At 36.4% G+C, this 24,218-nt stretch overlaps 1 protein-coding gene across 1 annotated transcript in view; it reads left to right on the plus strand.

Annotated features, from left to right (window-relative positions):
• Positions 1 to 24,218, plus strand: part of HMCN1 (hemicentin 1) — a 543,624-nt gene that overhangs the window by 451,412 nt on the left and 67,994 nt on the right. Inside the window, 7 exon segments of the mRNA XM_007451144.1 lie at positions 1,109 to 1,322; positions 2,467 to 2,601; positions 3,012 to 3,202; positions 4,770 to 4,851; positions 9,029 to 9,298; positions 9,868 to 10,038; positions 10,172 to 10,342. Of these exon segments, the coding sequence (XP_007451206.1) occupies positions 1,109 to 1,322; positions 2,467 to 2,601; positions 3,012 to 3,202; positions 4,770 to 4,851; positions 9,029 to 9,298; positions 9,868 to 10,038; positions 10,172 to 10,342 (1,234 nt within the window).

Raw genomic sequence — 24,218 nt, forward strand, 5'->3', positions numbered from 1 at the left:
AAAAAAAAAAAAAAAAAAAAAAAAATTAATTAAAAAAAAAAAGCTGAACATTAGCAGAGAAGGGGTGAGAGGTGATTGGATTTTGCACATACTTTGAAGCTAGGATTCCCTAGCTAGATAGCAAGTAGAGTCTGAAAAAGAAAAGAATAAAGGATAACTCAAATGTCTGAGAACAAAGGCATGAACAACTGGAAGAACAAAGTAGCCATCAACTGAGATGGTGTGAAGGCTGCAGATAGAACAGGAAGGGGAAATGGGGAGTTCAGTTTTGGATATGAGTGTGAGGTGTCTTTTAGACATCTAAGCAGAGAGTTGGAATGAAAAGTTTAATGTAGTTGGAATTTGGAAGAAAGATCTGGGCTGGACATCCTGTTACTCATCAGTAGATAGATGATATTTAAAGCCATAAGACTGGATGAGATCACCAAAGAGGTGAGTGCAGATACAGAAGAAAAGAGAACTAAGACTGAGCCCTCTCACATACCAACGTAAAGACATTAATGTGGAGGGGAAGCCAGCAAAAGGAGATGGAAAAGGAGCAACCAGTGAAGTAGGAAGGAAACTAGGGGAATGGGGTGTCCTGGAAGCCAAGTGAAGACATGGTTTTAAAAAGAAGGAAGCCAGAATTGTGTCTAATGCTGCCAATACATCTAATAAAGTGAGTGCCAAGAGCTGGATTTAGCAAGTGAAATTTTGGAATTGCAGGTGTTATTGCCCTTACTCTTGCCATTTCCTTTGATAATTTTGGTGGACTTTGGTGCCACATTACCCAGAGAGCCAACTATGCTGTCAAGATTCTAACAGCCTTTGAGACTATTTGCTCTTTATTTGTACATTGCAGTACAGCAGTTGATGTTTAATAAACTTTAAAGTTTTCTGAGATCTTATTGTTATAAATTCTATAGTTCTATAAGGTATGGGCTTTGGTTTAAATTCTTATACATTTTAAATTATGTTATTTAAAAAGGTTCAGACTACAAGATGGAAATTTAAACTGTCTTTAAAGAAGAGTGCTCCTTTGGGGACCAAGCTATGTAATTTTATGTATTATATGTAGTATAATGTAAGATTAAGTAATTTTAAGCCGTATGATTTTTCTTTCTTTAAGCCAGAGGATTCTGGCACCTATACCTGCATTGCTAACAATGCTGCAGGTGAAGACACACACACCGTCAGCTTGACTGTGCATGTTCTCCCCACTTTTACTGAACTTCCTGGAGATGTGTCATTAAATAAAGGAGAACAGCTACGATTAAACTGTAAAGCAACTGGTATTCCATTGCCCAAGTTAACATGGACCTTCAATAACAATATTATCCCAGGTTGGTAATTTAATTCTTAAGAAGTGAATAGTACACCCATAGAGAACTCAAAACCAATCTCCATTTTTTTTTTTTAAAGCCCAGGAGCCCTCATCCCTGGGAGGACAAGTGTCTCTATTTGTTAGACTTTATGACCAGCATAAAGATATTGTCTGTAAAGAGAAATTGTTGCATATCCCAAAATTGAGTTCTGAAGTACTGCATTTACAAACGCCTTTTGCTGGAAAATTAGTAAATAAGCTTGAGTTTTCTCTGCTATAAAGATTTATGTTAATCACTAGAATTCACCAACTGTATCACCTTAACAATAATAGTATATCTTACTAAAGAAAAATAAACTCTAAAAAACTTAATCAGTACTCTTTTCTGAAGGCGTAGTACTAACTTAGCTATTTAAATTTTTAAAGCTTAATTTTCCACATAATATTCAGCAGTATGAATCTTTAAAAGATAATTTGAATGGGAGAGAACATGCACGGTAAACATACTTAACATAATTAGATATTGGCTGGTCTAATCAAAACCTTATTTAGTATTGATTATTTTAGGATTAGCATGTTTATCTTATACTCTATTCCAAGTATTGTAAATACCTTTGTAAATATTTATATCATCATCACTTATGGAGAAGTTCAAATTATTACAAATTTAATCTTGTTGTTATTATTTATTACCTAACTAGCGTATATTTTCATGCTTTCCCCTCTGAGCTGCCAGGTCAGTTGAATTCTATTTTGATGTAAATTGTTTGGGAGGAAAAGTGGTATGAGAAATGAAATGGAAAATGTCATATTTCTGAGTGAAAGATTTTTTGAAACCCAGAGAGACTGAGCCAGCTTTAGGCAACCCTTTGAGATGAAAGGTGTACTTCAAATCAAAAATTAATTTTGAAAGATGTTTGTTTTCATTCTGTTCTCCTGTGCCTTCTTTTTTTTTCATTCTTCAAACAAGTGTCTAGAGACACAGCAAATAGCTCAGGAAGAAATCCCTGGAAAAGGCTCTCTCCTCCAATGTCATAATGAGATCTCTTTGGTTCAGTTGCTGACCAATTCATAAGTCTAACCTGCAAAATACTGAGCTGTACTGATTATTTTCCTAGGTTACTGAGAGGCATTTATGTTGCTTTCTACCTTGTTTCCTTCAGCCCACTTTGACAGTGTAAATGGACACAGTGAACTTGTTATTGAAAGGATGTCAAAAGAAGATTCGGGTACTTATGTGTGTACTGCAGAGAACAGCGTTGGTTTTGTGAAGGCAATTGGATTTGTTTATGTGAAAGGTAGATAAAAGTGTTCTATTTTTAATTTGTAATTTATTTATGATGAATGGTTTGTGTTTTGCCTCCTTATTGTATAGTAATACAATATAACTTCAATTTATTAATCCATTTAGTCTTATTTCACAGATATGCAAATTCATGACATAAAAAAAATTAATGAACATTCAACTCAAAAGTAGGTAAGCAGTATGTAAAGAGATCATTTGGCACAAAATGGAATCATCCACTTAGGTTATTGAAATGGACAAAATTATCTCATTGATTAGCATGAGCAATTAATTCTGGAAGATCCATGGGGCTCAAAAGTGGCTTTTCCCCTCTTCACTAAATTATCTTTTAAATAGATCAAAATCACAAAGAAATTATTGGAGCTTCCTTTTTCTTATACTCATCTTTTGTTATTTCCCCAGAACCTCCAGTCTTCAAAGGTGATTACCCTTCTAACTGGATTGAACCACTTGGTGGTAATGCAATCCTGAATTGTGAGGTGAAAGGTGATCCCGCCCCAACTATCCAGTGGAGCAGAAGGGGGATGGATATTGAAATTAGCCACAGAATTCGGCAACTTGGAAACGGCTCCCTAGCCATTTATGGCACTATAGTAAGTCACACTGGAATTGTCAGTATGCACTTTAACTGTCACAATCAATGCCTCTCTATAGGTGCCGTGGATGGGAAAAGTTTCTCATGCATTCCTATTTTAATCATAAAATCTGAATCAATGGGTTCTTTTAAAAAACTGAAACAATGGTTCAAATTGATGATTTTTAGCCCTTCAAAGAAGTACAAGCAATAAAATAATTTTGCTGCTTTGTTCTCCATCATTGACCTATTGTTCAACATCAGTAGATAACTTCCTCAAATCTGCTTTAGAATGCGGAAATTGAAGAATTACAACATTGTAAATTACAAAGAAATGTTAGATTTCATCACCAAGTCGATAACTATATTAGGCTGTCCAAAAGCTTCAGTAATTCAGACAGTGATTAGTACTTTAAGTTATTCTAATTTGGCGGTCAAGTGAATGAGATATTTTATCTGAAAAATTCTTAACTAGACTAAATGAGGGTAATTTGTTAACCTACTGTTGAATTAGTTAATTAGTATATACTATCCAATCACCTGCTCCAGTGGGCCACTCTCAGTCTTTTGTTCTCCTTGGCTTTATTTCATCCTTAGATGTTATTGGTTGTCCCTTCAATTTTGAGATGATTTCTACCTCTAGCTACACGAATGAGTCTCAGGCTTCTTCATTACTGCTTTACCCCCCTTTTCCTCTACACAAACATTACTACTTCTGAAGTCTTTGGTACCTCTTCTAATATCAATATTAATACTAATTTTTTTCCACCATACAATTTCAGATTCCTAACCCTGTACCTTCAACCCTGAAACTCTTTCAAGTTCCATTTACAGTTTCCTACTAGAAATCTCTATTTGGATAATGCATTGATACCCTGATTAAACACCTAAATCAACATCTGTCTCTCTCCTCCCACCCTCCTCCACTTCCTTCAATTCAGTTCCTCTTAACTGACTTACTCTTTCTATTAATAAGACCAGAATTCTTCTGTTCACAAGACCTTAGCAAAATCTGTGTCTCTAGTCATCAAATCTAAACTCATGTGGTCCTTATTTTCTATAACATATATGTATAAATTTGTGACTTACATTCTGTGATTTGTCATCATTAGTAAATTAGTTCCTCACTTTCTTTCCTACATTTCAAGCTTTCTAAATGGAGGCTAAGCTTAATGTTTTTTTTTAACATCCCCCATAAGAAAGAACTAGATATTCGTTGATTTGTTCTGATTATTTAATGCTTTTTAAGCTATCTATAAGAATAGTGTTGGCATTTTTCTTTAATAAGATAATTTTGGATAAATGATTGTAAAAAATGTGATTTTCTGCTTAGGTTTCCTGCCAGTTATTGTCCCCTGAAAGCAATGATAGGTTGTTCAGAAAAAAATTAAGCTAGGAATTTCTTTCTCTTCTTTTCTTTAAAAAAAAAATCTATTTATGTGGTTAAATATATGTAAGTTTTTCTATTTCCATTGAAATACCGTCTCAAAAACAAAACTGCATATAAACAAGCATCATGGTAATAAAAAGTGATTTGCGCTGTTCTATAGGCACATATTTTTATAAAACACTGCTTATTTCCATAGAATGAAGATGCCGGTGACTATACATGTGTAGCTACCAATGAAGCTGGGGTGGTGGAGCGCAGCATGAGTCTGACTCTGCAGAGTAAGCTGCTTAATCAAACTCTAATTAAACACTTGTTTTAAGAAATGTCCATTTAATTGTTCATTTAACTTTCTAGCAAGTACATTAATGGTAGCTTTCAGAGTCTGTCTCATTTACTTTGCTGCTGCTGATGCAGCAGCTGTTACCAAGCATAAGACTGATATAATTTTGCAATATATTTTATCTAACACATGCAGCTCACACTTGCAATTGCTTGGTAGCAGAGCTTTTTGCGTTGTTTGCAATATATTCAATCGAGTACCCTTCGTACAGCTCCTCACGGTTGTTGTAATGAACTTACAAAAATATCATTTTCTGGCACTTGAAAAATAAGTGTTGAAAATAAAGACTAATGTAAGTGAACTCAAGAGTGCTCCAGCTTGGGGCTTCCCTGGTGGCGCAGTGGTTGGGAGTCTGCCTGCCGATGCAGGGGACACGGGTTCGTGCCCCGGTCCGGGAAGATCCCACATGCCGCGGAGTAGCTGGGCCTGTGAGCCATGGCCGCTGAGCCTGCGCGTCCGGAGCCTGTGTTCCGCAGCGGGAGAGGCCACAACAGTGCGAGGCCCGCGTACCACAAAAAAAAAAAAGAAGAGTGCTCCAGCTCGATTGCTGTCAATCTGCCGTGAAATAACTATGTGCTCCGAGCAGGATTATCATGCTCATGATGAAGGCCCTCAGTATAAACCATTGGAAGACAGGTTTTCATAATTAGAAAAACATGAAAGACTCCAATGGCTCCCTGACAGTCCCCAGAACCACTTCAGGGGCTGACCTGAGAACAATGTTATTCGGTTGAGAATTTAAGGAAATCAGCTTATTTTGAGACTAGGCTCAGTAATTAACGGGATGAATTTATTTACATTTTCTTTAATCACTATTGAGAGATGCTGTAGACTAGCATTTACTAACGGCTGTTTGCCAAACTAACAGCTGTTTGCCAAACTACTCCATATATACCATATTTTCTTTATCCATTCATCCATTGAAAGACACACTCAGGTTGTTTGTATGTCTTGCTAAGACAATGTTTTATTAAAATACATATCTACCAAATGATAACTTTGTGGGATGTCATTAGGAAAAAAGTAGAGTGCCATGATTGAATAAGTCTGAGAAAAAAATAGATTAAACAAGGTTTATTCATTAATTAAATATATAAAGAGCACCTAGTATATGCCAAGCCCTGCTTAGGTGCACCAATTTCTTTACTGCAGATATTTCCAGAAATGTTGATATGCAGATGTGAGTTAGTTATAACTCAACAAGAGGAAAATATAATATTCTACATTTCCCCCCAAAAATGTTATTTCCATGAAACCTCCCTCACCCCTTTGTTGGGTGAGTGGAGGTAGGTCATCTCATGATTAATCTCTCCTGGAAGAGTGTTCCACTGACAGTTTAAGAAAAGCTGCATTAGATTAGATTAGCTCATCTACATACTGACAATAAATTCATTGTAATAAATGAGGGATATAAAAAAGCCAAAAATATAATTTGTTTAAAATTAAGATTAAAGCACCAGAAGGAATGTCTTCATTTAGATAAAATGCTCGTATTTAACTGATCATTATGTGACTGACAGAATTAATTCAACTTTGAAAGATGTACATATGGAATTTTATTGTTGAATTAATTTATAGCCTTATGTGCAGTTGGAAATGTTCAAATGTGGAATCTAAATTAAGATTCTAAGTTTTATTTAACACTTTCTTTGACCATAATAATACGAACAGACAAGCTCATTTATTCATTATGTTGTGATTTAGTGTTACGTGATTAGTCTGAGGCATTTACTTTATTCGGCAACAGTTTATTGAATACATAATGTAATCTCATCATTGGGAGAGAAGGAAAAGCACCAGCCCTGAAAGTTCCTAGTGATGTTAATGTAAACATCAAGTAAGAAGGCAATTGTATAGGATGATGTGGGCATATATATGAATAATACATTAATAACACTCACTGAGGGATTCAAACCTCATATGAAATAATTACTTTTGTAAAAGACATGTCAGTGGTACCTTTACATAAAATACTAGCATAGTAATATCACAATGAAACACATTTTACTTCTATTTTTATTCTATGTTCCATCATTCCAGATACATTTCCTGGCCTATAATGTGCAGCCACTGCCTTGAATTATATGATTGCATTAACTCTCACTGAGCAAATCATTCCACCATTCAGTTCAGTCTCACTAAAACACCACTATCATCCCGACACACTCTATCAAGAATAAGCACAATCCCCTTTGCTTACCTTTTCAAACATAAACCCTTCTGATTTTCTTATAAGATTTTAACCAAATGTTTAAAACCTGCATGTTACTGCTCTCCTGGATGAATCATCCTTTCAAAACTAAACCCATCATCTCTATGCTATTTCCTTCTCTCCAGGGAGCCCCCTTTCTGCTATGTGTAATCTTACTCATTTTTAAAAATCCAGTCCAGGGGCTTCCCTGGTGGCGCAGTGCTTGAGAGTCCGCCTGCCGATGCAGGGGACGCGGGTTCGTGCCCCGTTTCGGGAGGATCCCACGTGCCGCGGAGCGGCTGGGCCCGTGAGCCATGGCCGCTGAGCCTGCGCGTCCGGAGCCTGTGCTCCGCAAATGGGAGAGGCCACAACAGTGAGAGGCCCGCATAACGCAAGAAAAAAAAAAAAAAAAAAATCCAGTCCAAGCTTCTTCTCCATGAAGTCTTTCATGTTCTATCCTGACACTGTAGACCAGTATAAAGATAAACATTCTGTCAGCAGTTTTTTGCAATTCCGTTTACATTCTTTCCAACAACTTTATTTGAACAGCTGTCATCCAGTATAGATACTGTTAACCTCTTTCTCCTTCTTGAAACTCCCTTTGGTTGCCAGGATACCATTTTCTCCTGAGTTTCTTCAAGGAAGAAACTCAATTACAGGCTCATTTTCTGTCCATTTCTTAAATAATGATGTTGTAATAGTTTATGTCTTTGGATCTCTTCCTCTGATTTTAGACTCACTTCTGAAGCAATCTTAATCCACTCATGAAAGACTCACAAATCTATATTTCTAGCCCATATCTCTATTCTGAGCTCTGAATATGCATCTCCAACTGTGGTGTAGACATCTCCATTTGAATGTCCTACAGATATCTCAAGCTCAGCAGTTCTAAATGGATGCAAATTATCATTCCTTACTCCCTCCCAAGAAATCTATTCTTTCTCCTATGTTCTGCTGGATTGCCCAAAGATATACTGTATTGCCCAAATCAAAACCCTGTAGTCATCAATTCCTCCCTTTATGCCATACCATTCAATGGCTAAGTTCTATCACTCCCACCTTCTTAACAATTCTTGAATATTTTCCTTTTCCTCTTCATTTCCAGTGACAGGCTTTTGTATGATCTATTGAGTCACTATTGTTTATGCTCCCAGATTACCACAATTTTACCTATTGTATACTAAATTCTATTCTACCTATTCTGTTACCAAACTCTACAGGTATATTATAGCACAGCTCAATAATGGGTTATTTGTCTGTCTTATAAGTGGACTGTTAGCTCCTTGAGGCTAGAAATTATATCTGTGCCCCCAGCATCTAGCACAATGCCTGGCAAAAAAGTAGGTTCTTCATATATGTTTATTAAAGGATGATAACCACTGGTGAAAGAATAAGTTGATAATGACTCCCTACCTCAAAAATAATGTAAGGGAAAGAATTGAACGTTCACCATGTAAAACACAGACAAAAGCAATGATAGTAACAGCAACAGTACTAATAATATTGTGTGCTTACCTTATTAACAGTAACAATAGTCCTAATAATATTGTGTGCTTACCTTGTTGAAGAGCTGTGCTTATTAAATCATCTTAGTCGAGTCAAACAAGATCCTGTGAACTAGGCACCATTTTTAAGGACACAATGATTCAGAAAAGGTAGTAAAGAGCAGAGACAAAACTTGAATCCAGAAAAGCATGACTGTAGAGCCCATGCTCTAGGCTAGACTGCTTGGGGATTTTAAATTTTTGCCATTTACTAAATAAAACATTCTATCAATAGCCATTACAACCTTAATAGTTGAGAAGCTACAGTGTATGAAAAAATCAGCCTAACTTTTTTCAAAATAATGTTACTTTATAATATGGCTTAAAATGTTAATATAATTACACAAAAGCTAAGAAATACTATGTGGTTTCTTCCATAGGTCCTCCTGTTATCACTCTTGAGCCAATAGAAACTATTATTGATGCTGGTGGCAAAGTCGTCTTGAATTGTCAGGCAACTGGAGAGCCTCATCCAACCATTACATGGTCCCGTCAGGGGCACTCTATCCCCTGGGATGAGCGAATTAATGTGTTGTCCAACAACTCATTATATATTACCGCTGCTCAGAAAGAAGATACATCCGAATATGAATGTGTTGCTCGAAACTTGATGGGTTCTGTCCTTGTCAGAGTGCCAGTAATAGTCCAGGGTGAGTGTGATTCGTTCACCCTGGGATATTCATGTTAAACAGCACCTGGAGTGATCCAAATCATAAAAATCATTAAGCATCTTAGTCCAAGACTCCTCTACCTTTAAGATACTTCTAGATTATAGGGCTAGGACAAAAATCACATCACAAACTGAAAGGACTGAAACAATACAGATGAGAGCTGCAGAATACCAAGTTAATAATTCAAAATCCCGAACTGAATTTTATATTCAAAACTAGGTTAAATTTATTCTCAAAAAACAATGCATATTTGTGCTTTAAAGAATGACTTATTTCCAAAAGGTAAATAGCATATAAATTTCTTGGTCACTGACTCTTTCAGCAGCCATGTCCAGATGAGTCAGGACTGGAGCTGGGAAGAAACTCTAGTTAGCAGTTTGAAGTTCTTCTCTCTTGCTTAGGTTTTAATTTTACAGTAAAGAAGAGCTTCCATAAGCAATCTCTCAGCCTTCATAGATTCAGTGCTAGACCCAGTGCATATCTTAAATGAAATCTGACAATTTTTTTACTTACAAAAACAGAGACCAAGTACAATGTTTTCCTTGCAGTTCATGGTGGCTTTTCCCAGTGGTCAACCTGGAGATCCTGCAGTGTCACCTGTGGAAAAGGCATCCAAAAGAGGAGTCGTGTGTGCAACAACCCCTCTCCAGCCAATGGTGGGAAGCCTTGCCAGGGATCGGATTCAGAAATGCGGAACTGTCAACATAAGCTGTGTCCAGGTAAACCTCTTTATTCACCGGACAGGCATGTGTTCAGTAGATACTCATTTCTGTTCCCTAACTATGGCTTGTCTCACTATTAGTTCTTTCAACTGAAATATATCTAATGGTGTAATGTGTCACCTTTGGATAGTGGATGGTAACTGGTCAGAGTGGAGCCCTTGGGAAGAATGCACAAGGAGCTGCGGACATGGCAACCGAACCAGGACCAGAACTTGCAATAATCCATCAGCTCAGCATGGTGGGCAGCCATGTGAAGGGAATGCTGTGGAAATAATCATGTGCAACGTTAGACCTTGCCCAGGTGAGAATCCACCAATAAGCAAAACTTGCATCTTTCTAACTCCTACAAAGGAGTTATAATTACCTTTTCTTCTTTATTGTGAAGAGATGTTATAGCCTCAACCCTTGAACGTATTCATTTTCTGTGTTCTTAGTCCTGTCTCATGGATGAACTTGTGAAGGTATGACATTAATCAGTGTTACATCAAATACCTGATATAACTGAACATGACAAAAGGCTCTAAACTGTGCTGTATTTTTAATCATGTTGATTTAATCAAATTAATGGAATTTTAGAGATAATGAGGACCTTAGATAACAGCTAATCCAGTCATTCGTTTTCACATGAAATAAATGAAGCCTAGAGAGGTTAAAGACCTGCCCAGAAACACACAGCTGTGAGGAGTAAAATAATATTAGCTACCATTCACTAAATATGTGTCATGTGCTAGGAACCATGCTCAGTACTTTATCTACGTGTTGTTTTTGACTTTGTGAAACAACACTACAACAAAGGTATTTTAGGGTTCTAGGTATCGTCACTGTAAGAAGCTTTGCTGCAGGCAGTTTTGCTGCACAACTAAACAGACCATAAGACAATTTTGTTGTAGAAGATAAAATAATAAAGATAAAATAAAAGAGGAACATTTAAAAGGATATAATTAAGATGAAAAATTAAAAACAAAAATTTTAAAACATTTTGTCATGAAGAATGAAAATACAGAAAATATTTGAATACATTTAAAATGTGTGTAAATTCATGTTATAGTTGTACTGGGGTATGTCTTAGAAAACGATGATACTTCCTTTCTCAAAGTTGATCATTAAGGATTCAGGATCTTATGTTGGACATAACTTCTTTTTGATATACAAAAAATATGCTGTAAGTATTTTCAGATATCCCTGAACGTAAAATGAACAGGCGAGGGATGCTATTTCCTATCAATATATGTAACATACATAACTGGTCATACATATCTGGACTACATTTAAATGTTCCATCACATTCTCAGTCCTTATATTTCACCAAATCATCTAAGCCAGATTCTGTCCCAAATACCAAAATTCTGGCTACATAATGTTCTCCACTATCAAACAGCAAAAATTTTCACCATTTTCAAGAAACTTACCGGGAAGCATGTAACCGTTTCCTTTTGCGGCGATAAGAGAAGCTTGATTCTTTTGCCTCCAACTTCTAATATTGTGCGATAGATTTTATAAAGACAGCTTGGAGAGCTGAATTAGCTGAATTAGTACCTGAATTAGCTAAAGAATCGATAATTAATGCTCTTGAAGACCATTATGAATTACTAGCCGCCCCTTTTATATTTGCCATAGCTTGGTAAACTTTTGCTTTTGACAGGTGAGAGGGATGATTGTGCTCACCAAAGGATTTACAAACTGATATATTATCATTTTAGTATAGTATGCGATCTGGCTTTACACTTTCTCATTTCACATTTCCAGTAAGTTTTCTTATCACCGTATTTTCTATCAAGTCATTATACATAGTTGTTATCATCCACTATTTTAAGACCCTCACGTCTGCTCATCACTGTAGTCACCATTATGAGGCCTAAGATGTATATAATATAAAAATGGGAGCATTGAGTCAATGGAGAAATGAAACCACTGTCAACTAGTTGAAACCAAACTGTCGAACCTGTCGATCATTGTTTTATCTTTCACAGCAAAATTGCCTTACAGCCAATTAGTTGGTGGCAAAACTGGGGCAAATATTCTTACGGTGAATATACTGGGTGTGGTATATTAGGGCTCTTTCAGGTTAAAGTGACAGAAATCAAACTTAAATACGTAGCTTACATAGAAAATTCTACTTTCAGGTATGATTGAATCCAGGGATTTGGCTAATGTTTTTACTAGCATGTTTTCACTAGCATGTTTTCCATCTCTCATCTCTGCTTTACTTTCTCTGCCTTTATTTCTCCATTAAACTCTTTCCCTGTGGTGGGAAATATGACTTCTGGCAGCTGGCTCACAGCGGCCTTATAATCTAAGGCCTCAGAGGAAAAAAGTTCCTCTCTCTCTCTCATAACTTGTATGAGCCTCTGAGAAAGAACCCTCTTTGATTTTGTTTGGGTCCCAGGCTCACCTCTGAACTCAGGTAGTCTGGGAGGATACTGCTCTGAGAGCCAGCTTGGGCTACTTGCCCACCTTGTATCAAGAGGGGCAGGGTTTCTTGTTTGACAGCCCGAAAGAAATCATATGGAATAGAAGAGTGGCTGTTCATTCATTAATTCATTCTTTTAATCATGAATGATTAAAAGAGCACCATTCTAACTGCTGTAATTAGAATATCATTCAGATATTGATAAGCATACAGGACAAACTCAAAGAGTTGAAGTGATAGAGCATAACTGGGAGAGCCACCTTAGCTGAGATGGTCTAAAAAAGGGATATTGACAAACAAAAATGAGTAGTAGTTACCCTCTGCATTGGATATTGCATTCTGTTGTACAGAAAAGGAAACTAAGATTCAGAAAATATATGATAATTAATTCATTGAGGTTACATACCTACTAAAAAGTTAATTAAGGATTTGAACCCAGGTCGTCTGATTCCCAAGCCAACTTGCTTAGATCCTGGGTATCTTGATTTGCAGTTCAGAACTTCTATTACATTACAAAAATTAATCTGTTATGAAATCTTAAAATAAACCAAAAGCCAAGTTTTTTTAATCTTGAAAAATTAGAAATCTAATTATAATAGAATAATATATCAAAGCAAAAAGAACCAGAAATACTGGATTAGAGCAACCTTTGTACGGTTTGTCAGCTATGATATCTAATGTCTATATAATGAAAAGCTAAATTATATTAGTAAATGTCATAAAACAAAAGTCAGGATTTTTTTTCTCTTCATGTTGAGTAACTATTGGCTTACTGCTGTTTTGCTCACTTTTCTATAGGCTTACTGTTCTTCAGACTTTCTTTGGTTATCTCCCAGCCTCTATATTGATTGAATTTAGCTGTTATTTTGGCATATTGTCAGTGGTGTTCTAGATCTTGCCGCTGAGAGCATGTATCTCTTCCCACTTGAGAGTTTAGTGACATCATATTAATAGGGAGATATTGACCACAGTGGGAGTGTTTTGCACCACAAAAATTGCAGATGCTATAACTGAGAGTTTCCCTCCCTACTCCCAGAGAGCTGGTTGTTAAACATTTATCAGTATACCACTGCAAAATGGGCAATAGCCAAAGATAGTCTTTTTCATCCAGGGGGTATGTCAGCACCTTAGGGACTGAAGAGATTTTCTTTTCATACATTGTTGGATTCAACTTGCTAATATTTTTTTTTTTTTTTTTTTTTTTTTTTTTTGTGATTGAAGAAGCTCATCTTAGTGTACATAGCAAAACCATACAAGTTGTGAAGGGCAGGAACTGTCTAGCTCAGTTTCAGAAAGCTACCTCAAATCCAAATCTGGATTTTTCTACTTCTTTCTGAGTGATGTCCTCTCTTTTGGAGTCCAGACTGACTACCTAATTGTGATAGCAAGTTCTTCAAATCAGAACTTCATCATTGTTTTCAACACACACTTGCATGTGATGACAATATCAAGATGGTGAGTTAGATTGCCCGCGTCCTCCGCATCGGCAGGCGGACTCCCAACCACCGTGCCACCAGGGAAGCCCCTCAACTTGCTAATATTTTGTTGAGAATTTTTACATCTACGTTCATGAGAGATATCGGCCTGTAGTTTCCTTTTCTTATAATGTCCTTGTCTGGTTTTGGTATTAGGGTAATGCTGGTCTCATAGAATGAGTTAGGAAGTAGTCTCTCTGCTTCTATCCTCTGAAAGAAAGGTAGAGAATTGGTATAATTTTTTCCACAAATATTTGGTAAAATTCAGCAGTGAACCCATCTGGTACTGGTGTTTTCTATTTTGGAAGGTTATTAATTATTGGTTCAATTTCTTTAATAGATTCCCCCTCTTTTATTTCTGATATTAATAATTTGTATTCTCTCTTTTTTTCTTGGCTAGCCTGGCTAGAGGCTTATTGATTTTACGATCTTTTCAAAGAACCAGCTTTGGGTTTCATTGATTTTTATCTGTTGATTTCCTACTTTCATTTTCACTGATTTCTGCTCTAATTGTTACTATTTCTTTTCATCTTACTTTGGATTTAATTTGCTCTTCTTTTTTAGTTTCCTAACATAGAAATGTAGATAATTTATTTTGATCTTCTTTTCTAATATATGCATTCAATGCTATGAACTTCCCTCTAAGCATTACTTTTGCTGCATCCCACAAATTTTGATAACTTATGTTTTCATTTTCATTTAATTCAAAATATTTTTAATATCTCTTTAGAGTTCTTCTTTGACCTAGGTATTATTTAGTAGTGTGTTGTTTAGTCTCCACATATTTGGGGATTTTGCAGCTATCTTTCTGTTATTGACTTCTAGCTTGATTCCATTGTGATCTGAGAGCAGACATTATATGATTTCTATTCTTTTAAATTTGTTAAAGTGTATTTTATGGCTCAGAATGTGTTCTACCTTGGTGAAATGTTCCATGTGAGCCTGAGAAGAATGTTTATTCTGCTGTTGTTGGATGAAATAGTATATAGATGTCAACTACATCCAGTTGATTGATGTTGTTCTTGAGTTCAATCATTTCCTTACTGATTTTCTGCCTGCTGGATCTGCCCATTTCTGATAGAGGAGTATTGGAGTCTCTGTCTATTATGGTGGATTCATCCATTTATTTCTCTTTGCAGTTCTGTTAGTTTTTGCCTCACATGGTTTAATGAGATTTTCTTTTAGTAAAAATTTGCACTTAATCAAACTTATAGAAAAGTTGCAAGAATGGTACAAGGAACTTCTGTATACCCCTACCCAGATTCACCTATTGTGTATATTTCCTAAAACAAGAACATTCTCTTTTATAAACAGTTATCAAGATCAAGAAATTTAACATTCATACAATACTAATTAAGTCTTATTACCTAATCCACAGTTCACATTCAAATTTTATTAGTTGTCCCAGACATATATGCTTCATAACTCTTCTTCCCACTGCAAGATCTAGTCCAGGATCACACTTGTGTTTATGTGTCAAGTCTCTTTAGTCCCTTTCAACTGGAACAATTCCTTAGTCACCTTTTACCTTTTATGGCCTTGCTATTTTTTAAGTATACAGGCTAATCATTTTGTAAAAGAGTTTCCATTTAGATGTGTCTGATATTTCTTTGTGATTAGATTCAGGTTTTGCATTTTGGCAGAAACATCACAGAAATGGTTTTGTGTCCTTCTCAGTGCATCATATGAGATAGCGCATGATGTCAGAATTTGTCCCAAGCTGGTGATGTTAACTTTGTTCACTTGTTTAAAGTGGTGTCTTCCACTGTGCAGTTACTATTTTTACCTTTGTAACTAATAAGTGTTTTGTAGGGAAACTTTAAGACTTCATAAACATCTTGTTTCTTATCGATCTTTTATCTACTAGTTTTAGCATCTACTTATGATTTATTTTTGTTTTAACTCAGTTATTGCTATGATCTTACAAAACATTTAAAACTCCATCATATCTTCTACATCTATTATTGGCTTTTTTTTTTTTTGCTCTTTGGCCATGCCGTGCACCATGTGGGATCATACTTCCCAGTCAGGGATTGAACCCACACCCTCTGCATTGGAAGCACAGAATCTTAACCACTGGAACGCCAGGGAAGTCCCCTACTGGCTTTCTATTGTAAGAAAGAATTTTCTCTTTCTCCTGTTTTTTCAGTTATATCAGTTAAGAACTCAAATATCATTTCATTCAGTGGTTTATAATGCACTACTGTCTTCATTTATTGTGATGCACAAATTTATTGTGATGCAGTTATATCAGTTAAGAACTCAAATATCATTTCATTCAGTGGTTTATAATGCACTACTGTCTTCATTTATTGTGATGCACAAATTAGTGGAGATCCCTTGAGGGACCCTAGCTTCAGTGTCCTCTTGATATGTCCCCATCATTTCATGAACGCTTCGACTTTCTGGTACGAATTGATATTTTAGGCCTATCTTGTCCTCCCCCAGTTAGAAGATATTTCTAAACTGACAATCCTCCCTCTAAAAAAGATGGGTATCTTCTGGGGTAGGCCATCCTGCTGCCATTTGAGTCAATCATAAAAAATATATTGTTACAGATTACTTAAAGAGTGAGCTTTTTTTAAGTGTTATTCTGAAAATCGTTGAGAACTTTGAGTGAAGAATAGCAGTACTAGCTCAGAGCTCACACTCATGTAATACTGTGTGTCTTATATTGCTCAAGGACCTTTCATCTGTCAACTCATTATTCCTCATGCCCATCCTAATAAGGTAGGTTCTTTGTTTATACACATATGGCAGATGGTGAAACTAGGTGCATAGAAGCCAAGTAACTTGTCAAGGATCGTACAGCTAGTAAGGGCAGAGTGGTTATTCAGGCCCAGGGCATCTACTCCAGAATCCCTGCTCATAAGCACCGTACTCTCCTACCTTTCCAGAATCAGAACTGCAACATAGTATAACAACCAACTCATCTATTATATTTTACTTTTTTTTCAATGTACTAATTTACTCATCTATTATATTTTACTTTTTTTTTCAGTGTACTAATTCCTCCATAGCTGTTTTCTTTTGTATTATATTATTTAGATACCATGATGTTTTATGCCTTCTCTGGTTTATATTGTCTTTCCTCTTTTTTCTTGCTGTCGTTCCACTCACATCAAAGAAACATTTCAACTCTACCACATTTTATGCCATGAAATTTAATTTTGGTTAGGGTTTTCTGTATTGATTTAAAAAAAATTAAAAGGATCTTAAGCTGGAAACCTCTTCATATATAATAGAAACTACACAGATAATAAATGAATAAATGTCACCTAATTGTGGTCCTCCAAAAAATGCATGTATCGTAAGTCTTCATATTGTAAGAGATAAAGACTTTTCTTAACTAACAGCCTTGAAAATAGAACATATTAAAATAATTGGAATGGCAGAATTTTGAAATCCCATAGTCCATATATAAGAACCATGAGCATCAGTAATCTGAATTAATAAGAAGTAGTCTTGAGTAATACTTGCCATTTAATTAAAGGCTTTCTTCTTTCCTTTTATGTTTAGTCAAATGATTTTTAGTGCACATTCTTGTCAGCTGAAATAAATTTGTGTGACTGTGTATAAAAAGTATAAGAATATGTAGTCAATTCAACTAGAAAAGTTAATTAAAAGAAAATTCAAGATGTGTTTTAAAATATTTTCTAAACAAAGCAACCAAATGATAATTCCATTCCTTGTTTTTCAACTTATTCTTATAGATTGTGTTAAGAGACTATTTAGACAAGAGCTTACAGCCCTGTGGTTCATATCGTGGTTAAACTGGGTGACCACAACAACAAACTTTTTGAGCCCTACATCTAGAAAATACCCCTCAACAAAACTATGACCTGATACTGACTTATACATAAGAGAAGCCATAATGTTGATTCTCAGCCCCTGCACCTGGTAGGAAACAAAATGTTGTTTCAGTCTTGTGGTCAGATGGTGTAATATGTTAGTTACCAAAAGGAAGGCCTTAATATCATTCCTTGGAAACTACTGGTCAATTTTTACTGTTGTTTAGGAAGCAGGTGAGTGTGTTATTTAGAACTCTTAATTCATGAATATTATGTAATGGGGAAAATTTTTCAAAGAGTTACAACTGTGCAAATCATCATGTTGTTGAAAAGTCCAAGTACATTTTAAATGCGAAGCTGATTCAGGCTTAAAGATGTGGCCTTGCAGTCTGGGGTCCAAGTTATCATAATGGAGACATTTGTATTGTCCATAACCGCATCTAGATTTGTTATACAGCTTTGCTTCTTAGCTTCTGGTCCCTTCCACTTTCTCCAGAGCTTAGAGTACAAATACTTAGCTAGGGGTAAAAGCTCAGATTTTATTTACATATAGTAGTTTGATTAAATTAAATTTAATTTATTTCTTTTGGGGGGGGTTCTTTTTTTTTTTTTTACATCTTTATTGGAGTATAATTGCTTTACAATGGTGTGTTAGTTTCTGCTTTATAACAGAGTGAATCAGTTATACATATACATATGTTCCCATATCTCTTCCCTCTTTGTCTCCCTCCCTCCCACCCTCCCTATCCCACCCCTCCAGACAGCCACAAAGAACCGAGCCGGTTTCCCTGTGCCATGCGGCTGCTTCCCACTGGCTATCTACCTTACGTTTGTTAGTATATATATGTCCATGTCTCTCTCTCGCCCTATCACACCTCACCCTTCCCCCTCCCCATATCCTCAAGTCTGTTCTCCAGTAGGTCTGTGTCTTTATTCCTGTTTTACCCCTAGGTTCTTCATAACATTTTTTTCCCCTTAAATTCCATATATATGTGTTAGCATACGGTATTTGTCCTTCTCTTTCTGACTTACTTCACACTGTATGACAGACTCTAGCTCTATCCACCTCATTACAAATAGCTCAATTTCATTACTTTTTACGGCTGGGTAATATTGCATTGTATATATGTGCCACATCTTCTTTATTCATTCATCCGATGATGGACAGAAAGGTTGTTTCCACCTCCGGGCTATTGTAAATAGAGCTGCAGTGAACATTTTGGTACATGACTCTTTTCGAATTATGGTTTTCTCAGGGTATATGCCCAGTAGTGGGATTGCTGGGTCGTATGGTAGTCCTATTTGTAGTTTTTTAAGGAACCTACATACTGTTCTCCATAGTAGCTGTATCAATTCACATTCCCACCAGCAATGCAAGACTGTTCCCTTTTCTCCACACCCTCTCCAGCATTTATTGTTTCTATATTATTTGATGATGGCCATTCTGACAGGTGTGAGATGATATCTCATTGTACTTTTGATTTGCATTTCTCTAATGATTAATGATGTTGAGCATTCTTTCATGTGTTTGTTGGCGGTCTGTATATCTTCTTTGGAGGAATGTCTATTTAGGTCTTCTGCCCATTTTCGGATTGGGCTGTTTGTTTTTTTGTTATTGAGCTGCATGAGCTGCATATAAATTTTAGAGATTAATCCTTGGTCAGTTGCTTCATTTGCAAATATTTTCTCCATTTTAAGGGTTGTCTTTTGCTCTTGTTAATGGTTTCCTTTGCTGTGCAAAAGCTTTGAAGTTTCATTAGTTCCCATTTGTTTATTTTTGCTTTTATTCCCATTTCTCTGGGAGGTGGGTCAAAAAGGGTCTTGCTGTGATTTATGGCATAGAGTGTTCTGCCTATGTTTTCCTCTAACACTTTGATAGTTTCTGGTGTTACATTTAGGTCTTTAATCCATTTTGAGCTTATTTTTGTGTATGGTGTTAGGGAGTGACCTAATCTCATACTTTAACATGTACCTGTCCAGCTTTCCCAGCACCACTTATTGAAGAGGTTCTCCTTTCTCCATTGTACATTCCTGCCTCCTTTATCAAAGATAAGGTGACCAGGACTTCCCTGGTGGCGCAGTGGTTGAGAGTCCGCCTGCCGATGCAGGGGACGCGGGTTCATGTGCCAGTACCATACTGTCTTGATTACTGTAGCTTTGTAGTATAGTCTGAAGTCAGGCAGCCTGATTCCTCCAGCTCCATTTTTTGTTCTCAAGATTGCTTTGGCTATTCGGGGTCTTTTGTGTTTCCATACAAATTGTGAAATTTTTTGTTCTAGTTCTGTGAAAAATGCCAGTGGTAGTTTGATAGGGATTGCATTGAATCTATAGATTGCTTTGGGAAGTAGAGTCATTTTCACAATGTTGATTCTTAAAAAAAAGATAAGGTGACCATATGTGCGTGGGTTTATCTCTGGGCTCTCTATCCTGTTCCATTGATCTATAGTTCTGTTTTTGTGCCAGTACCATACTGTCTTGATTACTATAGCTTTGTAGTATAGTCTGAAGTCAGGGAGCCTGATTCCTCCAGCTCCGTTTTTGTTTCTCAAGATTGCTTTGGCTATTCGGGGTCTTCTTTGTTTCCATATCAACTGTGAAATTTTTTGCTCTAGTTCTGTGAAAAATGGCGGTGGTAGTTTTATAGGGATTGCATTGAATCTGTAGATTGTTTTGGGTAGTAGAGTCATTTTCACAATGTTGATTCTTCCAATCCAAGAACATGGTATATCTCTCCATCTATTTGTATCATTTTTAATTTCTTTCATCAGTGTCTTATAATTTTCTGCATACAGGTCTTTTGTCTCCTTAGGTAGGTTTATTCCTAGATATTTTATTCTTTTTGTTGCAACGGTAAATGGGAGTGTTTTCTTGATTTCACTTTCAGATTTTTCATCACTAATGTATAGGAATGCCAGAGATTTCTGTGCATTAATTTTGTATCCTGCTACTTTACCAAATTCACTGATTGGTTCTAGTGGTTTTCTGGTAGCATCTTTAGGATTCTCTATATATGGTATCATGTCCTCTGCAAACAGTGACAGCTTTACTTCTTCTTTTCCGATTTGGATTCCTTTTATTTCCTTTTCTTCTCTGATTGCTGTGGCTAAGAATTCCAAAACTGTGTTGAATAAGAGTGGTGAGAGTGGGCAACCTTGTCTTGTTCCTGATCTTAGTGGAAATGCTTTGTTTTTCACCATTGAGGACGATGTTGGCTGTGGGTTTGTCATATATGGCCTTTATTATGTTGAGGAAAGTTCCCTCTATGCCTACTTTCTGCAGGGTTTTTATCATAATTGGGTGTTGAATTTTGGTGAAAGCTTTCTCTGCATCTGTTGAGATGATCATATGTTTTTTCTCCTTCAGTCTGTTAATATGGTGTGTCACGTTGATTGATTTGCGTATACTGAAGAATCCTTGCATTCCTGGAATAAACCCCACTTGATCATGGTGTATGATCCTTTTAATGTGCTGTTGGATTCTGTTTGCTAGTATTTTGTTGAGGATTTTTGCATCTATGTTCATCAGTGATATTGGCCTGTAGTTTTCTTTCTTTGTGACATCCTTATCTGGTTTTGGTATCAAGGTGATACCAAATGAGTTTGGGAGTGTTCCTCCCTCTGCTATATTTTGGAAGAGTTTGAGAAGGATAGGTGTTAGCTCTTCTCTAAATGTTTGATACAATTTGCCTGTGAAGCCATCTTGTCCTGGGCTTTTGTTTGTTGGAAGATTTTAAATCACAGTTTCAATTTCAGTGGTTGTGATTGGTCTGATCATATTTCTATTTCTTCCTAATTCAGTCTTGGCAGGTTGTGCATTTCTAAGAATTTGTCCATTTCTTCCAGGTTGTCCATTTTATTGGCATAGTGTTGCTTGTAGTAATCTCCCATGATCCTTTGTATTTCTGCAGTGTCAGTTGTTACTTCTCCTTTTTCATTTCTAATTCTATTGATTTGAGTCTTCTCCCTTTCTTTCTTGATGAGTCTGGCTAATGGTTTATCAATTTTGTTTATCTTCTCAAAGAACCAGCTTTTAGTTTTATTGATCTTTGCTATCGTTTCCTTCATTTCTTTTTCATTTATTTCTGATCTGATTTTTATGATTTCTTTCCTTCTGCTAACTTTGGGGGTTTTTTGTTCTTCTTTCTCTAATTGCTTTAGGTGCAAGGTTAGGTGGTTTATTTGAGATGTTTCCTGTTTCTTAAGGTAGGCTTGTATTGCTATAAACTTCCCTCTTAGAACTGCTTTTGCTGCATCCCATAGGTCGTCGTGTCTCCATTGTCATTTATTTCCAGGTATTTTTTTAGTTCCCTTTGATTTCTTCAGTGATCACTTCGTTATTAAGTAGTGTATTTTTTAGCCTCCACGTGTTTGTATTTTTTACAGATCTTTTTCTGTAATTGATATCTAGTCTCATAGCATTGTGCTCAGAAAAGATACTTGATATAATTTCAATTTTCTTAAATTTACCAAGGCTTGATTTGTGACCCAAGATATGATCTATCCTGGAGAATGTTCCATGAGCACTTGAGAAAAATGTGTATTCTGTTGTTTTTGGATGGAATGTCCTATAAATATAAATTAAGTCCATCTTGTTTAATGTATCATTTAAAGCTTGTGTTTCTGTATTTATTTTCATTTTGGATGATCTGTCCATTGCTGAAAGTGGGGTGTTAAAGTCCCCTACTATGAATGTGTTACTGTCAATTTCCCCTTTTATGGCTGTTAGTATTTGTCTTATGTGTTGAGGTGCTCTGTGTTGGGTGCATAAATATTTACAATTGTTATATCTTCTTCTTGGATTGATCCCTTGATCATTTTGTAGTGTCCTTCTTTGTCTCTTCTAATAGTCTTTATTTTAAAGTCTATTTTGTCTGATATGAGAATTGCTACTCCAGCTTTCTTTTGGTTTCCATTTTGCATGGAATATCTTTTTCCATCCCCTTACTTTCCTTCTGTGTGTGTCTCTAGGTCTGAAGTGAGTCTCTTGTAGACAGCATATATATGGGTCTTGTTTTTGTATTCATTCAGCCAATCTGTGTCTTTTGGTGGGAGCATTTAGTCCGTTTACATTTAAGGTAATTATCGATATGTATGTTCCTATTCCCATTTTCTAAATTGTTTTGGGTTCGTTATTATAGGACTTTTCCTTCTCTTGTGTTTTTGTCTAGAGAAGTTCCTTTAGCATTTGTTGTAAAGCTGGTTTGGTGGTGCTGAACTCTCTCAGCTTTTGCTTGTCTGTAAAGCTTTTAATTTCTCCATCAAATCTGAATGAGATCCTTGCTGGGTAGAGTAATCTTGGTTGCAGGTTTTTCTCCTTCATCACTTTCAGTATGTCCTGCCACTCCCTTCTGGCTTGTAGAGTTTCTGCTGAGAGATCAGCTGTTAACCTTATGGGGATTCCCTTGTGTGTTATTTGTTGTTTTTCCCTTGCTGCTTTTAATATGCTTTCTTTGTATTTAGTTTTTGACAGTTTGATTAATATGTGTCTTGGCGTATTTCTCCTTGAATTTATCCTGTATGGGACTCTCTGTGCTTCCTGGACCTGATTAACGATTTCCTTTCCCATATTAGGGAAGTTTTCAACTATAATCTCTTCAAATATTTTCTCAGTCCATTTCTTTTTCTCTTCTTCTTCTGGGATCCCTATAATTCGAATGTTGGTGTGTTTAATGTAGTCCCAGAGGTCTCTTAGACTGTCCTCAGTTCTTTTCATTCTTTTTTCTTTATTCTGCTCTGCAGTAGTTATTTCCACTATTTTATCTTCCAGGTCACTTATCCGTTCTTCTGCCTCATTTATTCTGCTATTGATCCCATCTAGAGTATTTTTCATTTCATTTATTGTGTTGTTCATCATTGTCTGTTTCATCTTTATTTCTTCTAGGTCCTTGTTAACTGCTTCTTGCATTTTGTCCATTCTATTTCCAAGATTTTGGATCATCTTTACTATCATTATTCTGAACTCTTTTTCAGGATTTCCTCTTATTTGTTAGGTCTGGTGGGTTTTTATCTTGCTCCTTCATCTGCTGTGTGTTTTTCTGTCTTCTCATTTTGTTTATCTTACTGTGTTTGGGGTTTCCTTTTTGCAGGCTGCAGGTTCGTAGTTCCCATTGTTTTTGGTGTCTATCCTCAGTGGCTAAGGTTGGTTCAGTTGGGTTGTGTAGGCTTCCTGGTGGAGGGGACTAGTGCCTGTGTTCTGGTGGATGAGGCTGGATCTCGTCTTTCTGGTGGGCAGATCCACGTCTGGTGGTGTGTTTTGGGGTGTCTGTGGACTTATTATGATTTTAGGCAGCCTCTCTGCTAATGGGTGGGACTGTGTTCCTGTTTTGCTAGTAGTTTGGCATAGGGTGTCCAGCACTGTAGCTTGCTGGTCGTTGAGTGAAGCTGGGTGCTGGTGTTGAGATGGAGATCTCTGGGAGATTTTCGCCTTTGATATTATATGGAGCTGGGAGGTCTCTTGTGGACCAGTGTCCTGAAGTTGGCTCTCCCACCTCAAAGGCACAGC

This window comes from Lipotes vexillifer, unplaced genomic scaffold, assembly GCF_000442215.2.
Source record: "Lipotes vexillifer unplaced genomic scaffold, Lipotes_vexillifer_v1.1 scaffold343, whole genome shotgun sequence".
Classification (NCBI taxonomy): domain Eukaryota; kingdom Metazoa; phylum Chordata; class Mammalia; order Artiodactyla; family Lipotidae; genus Lipotes; species Lipotes vexillifer.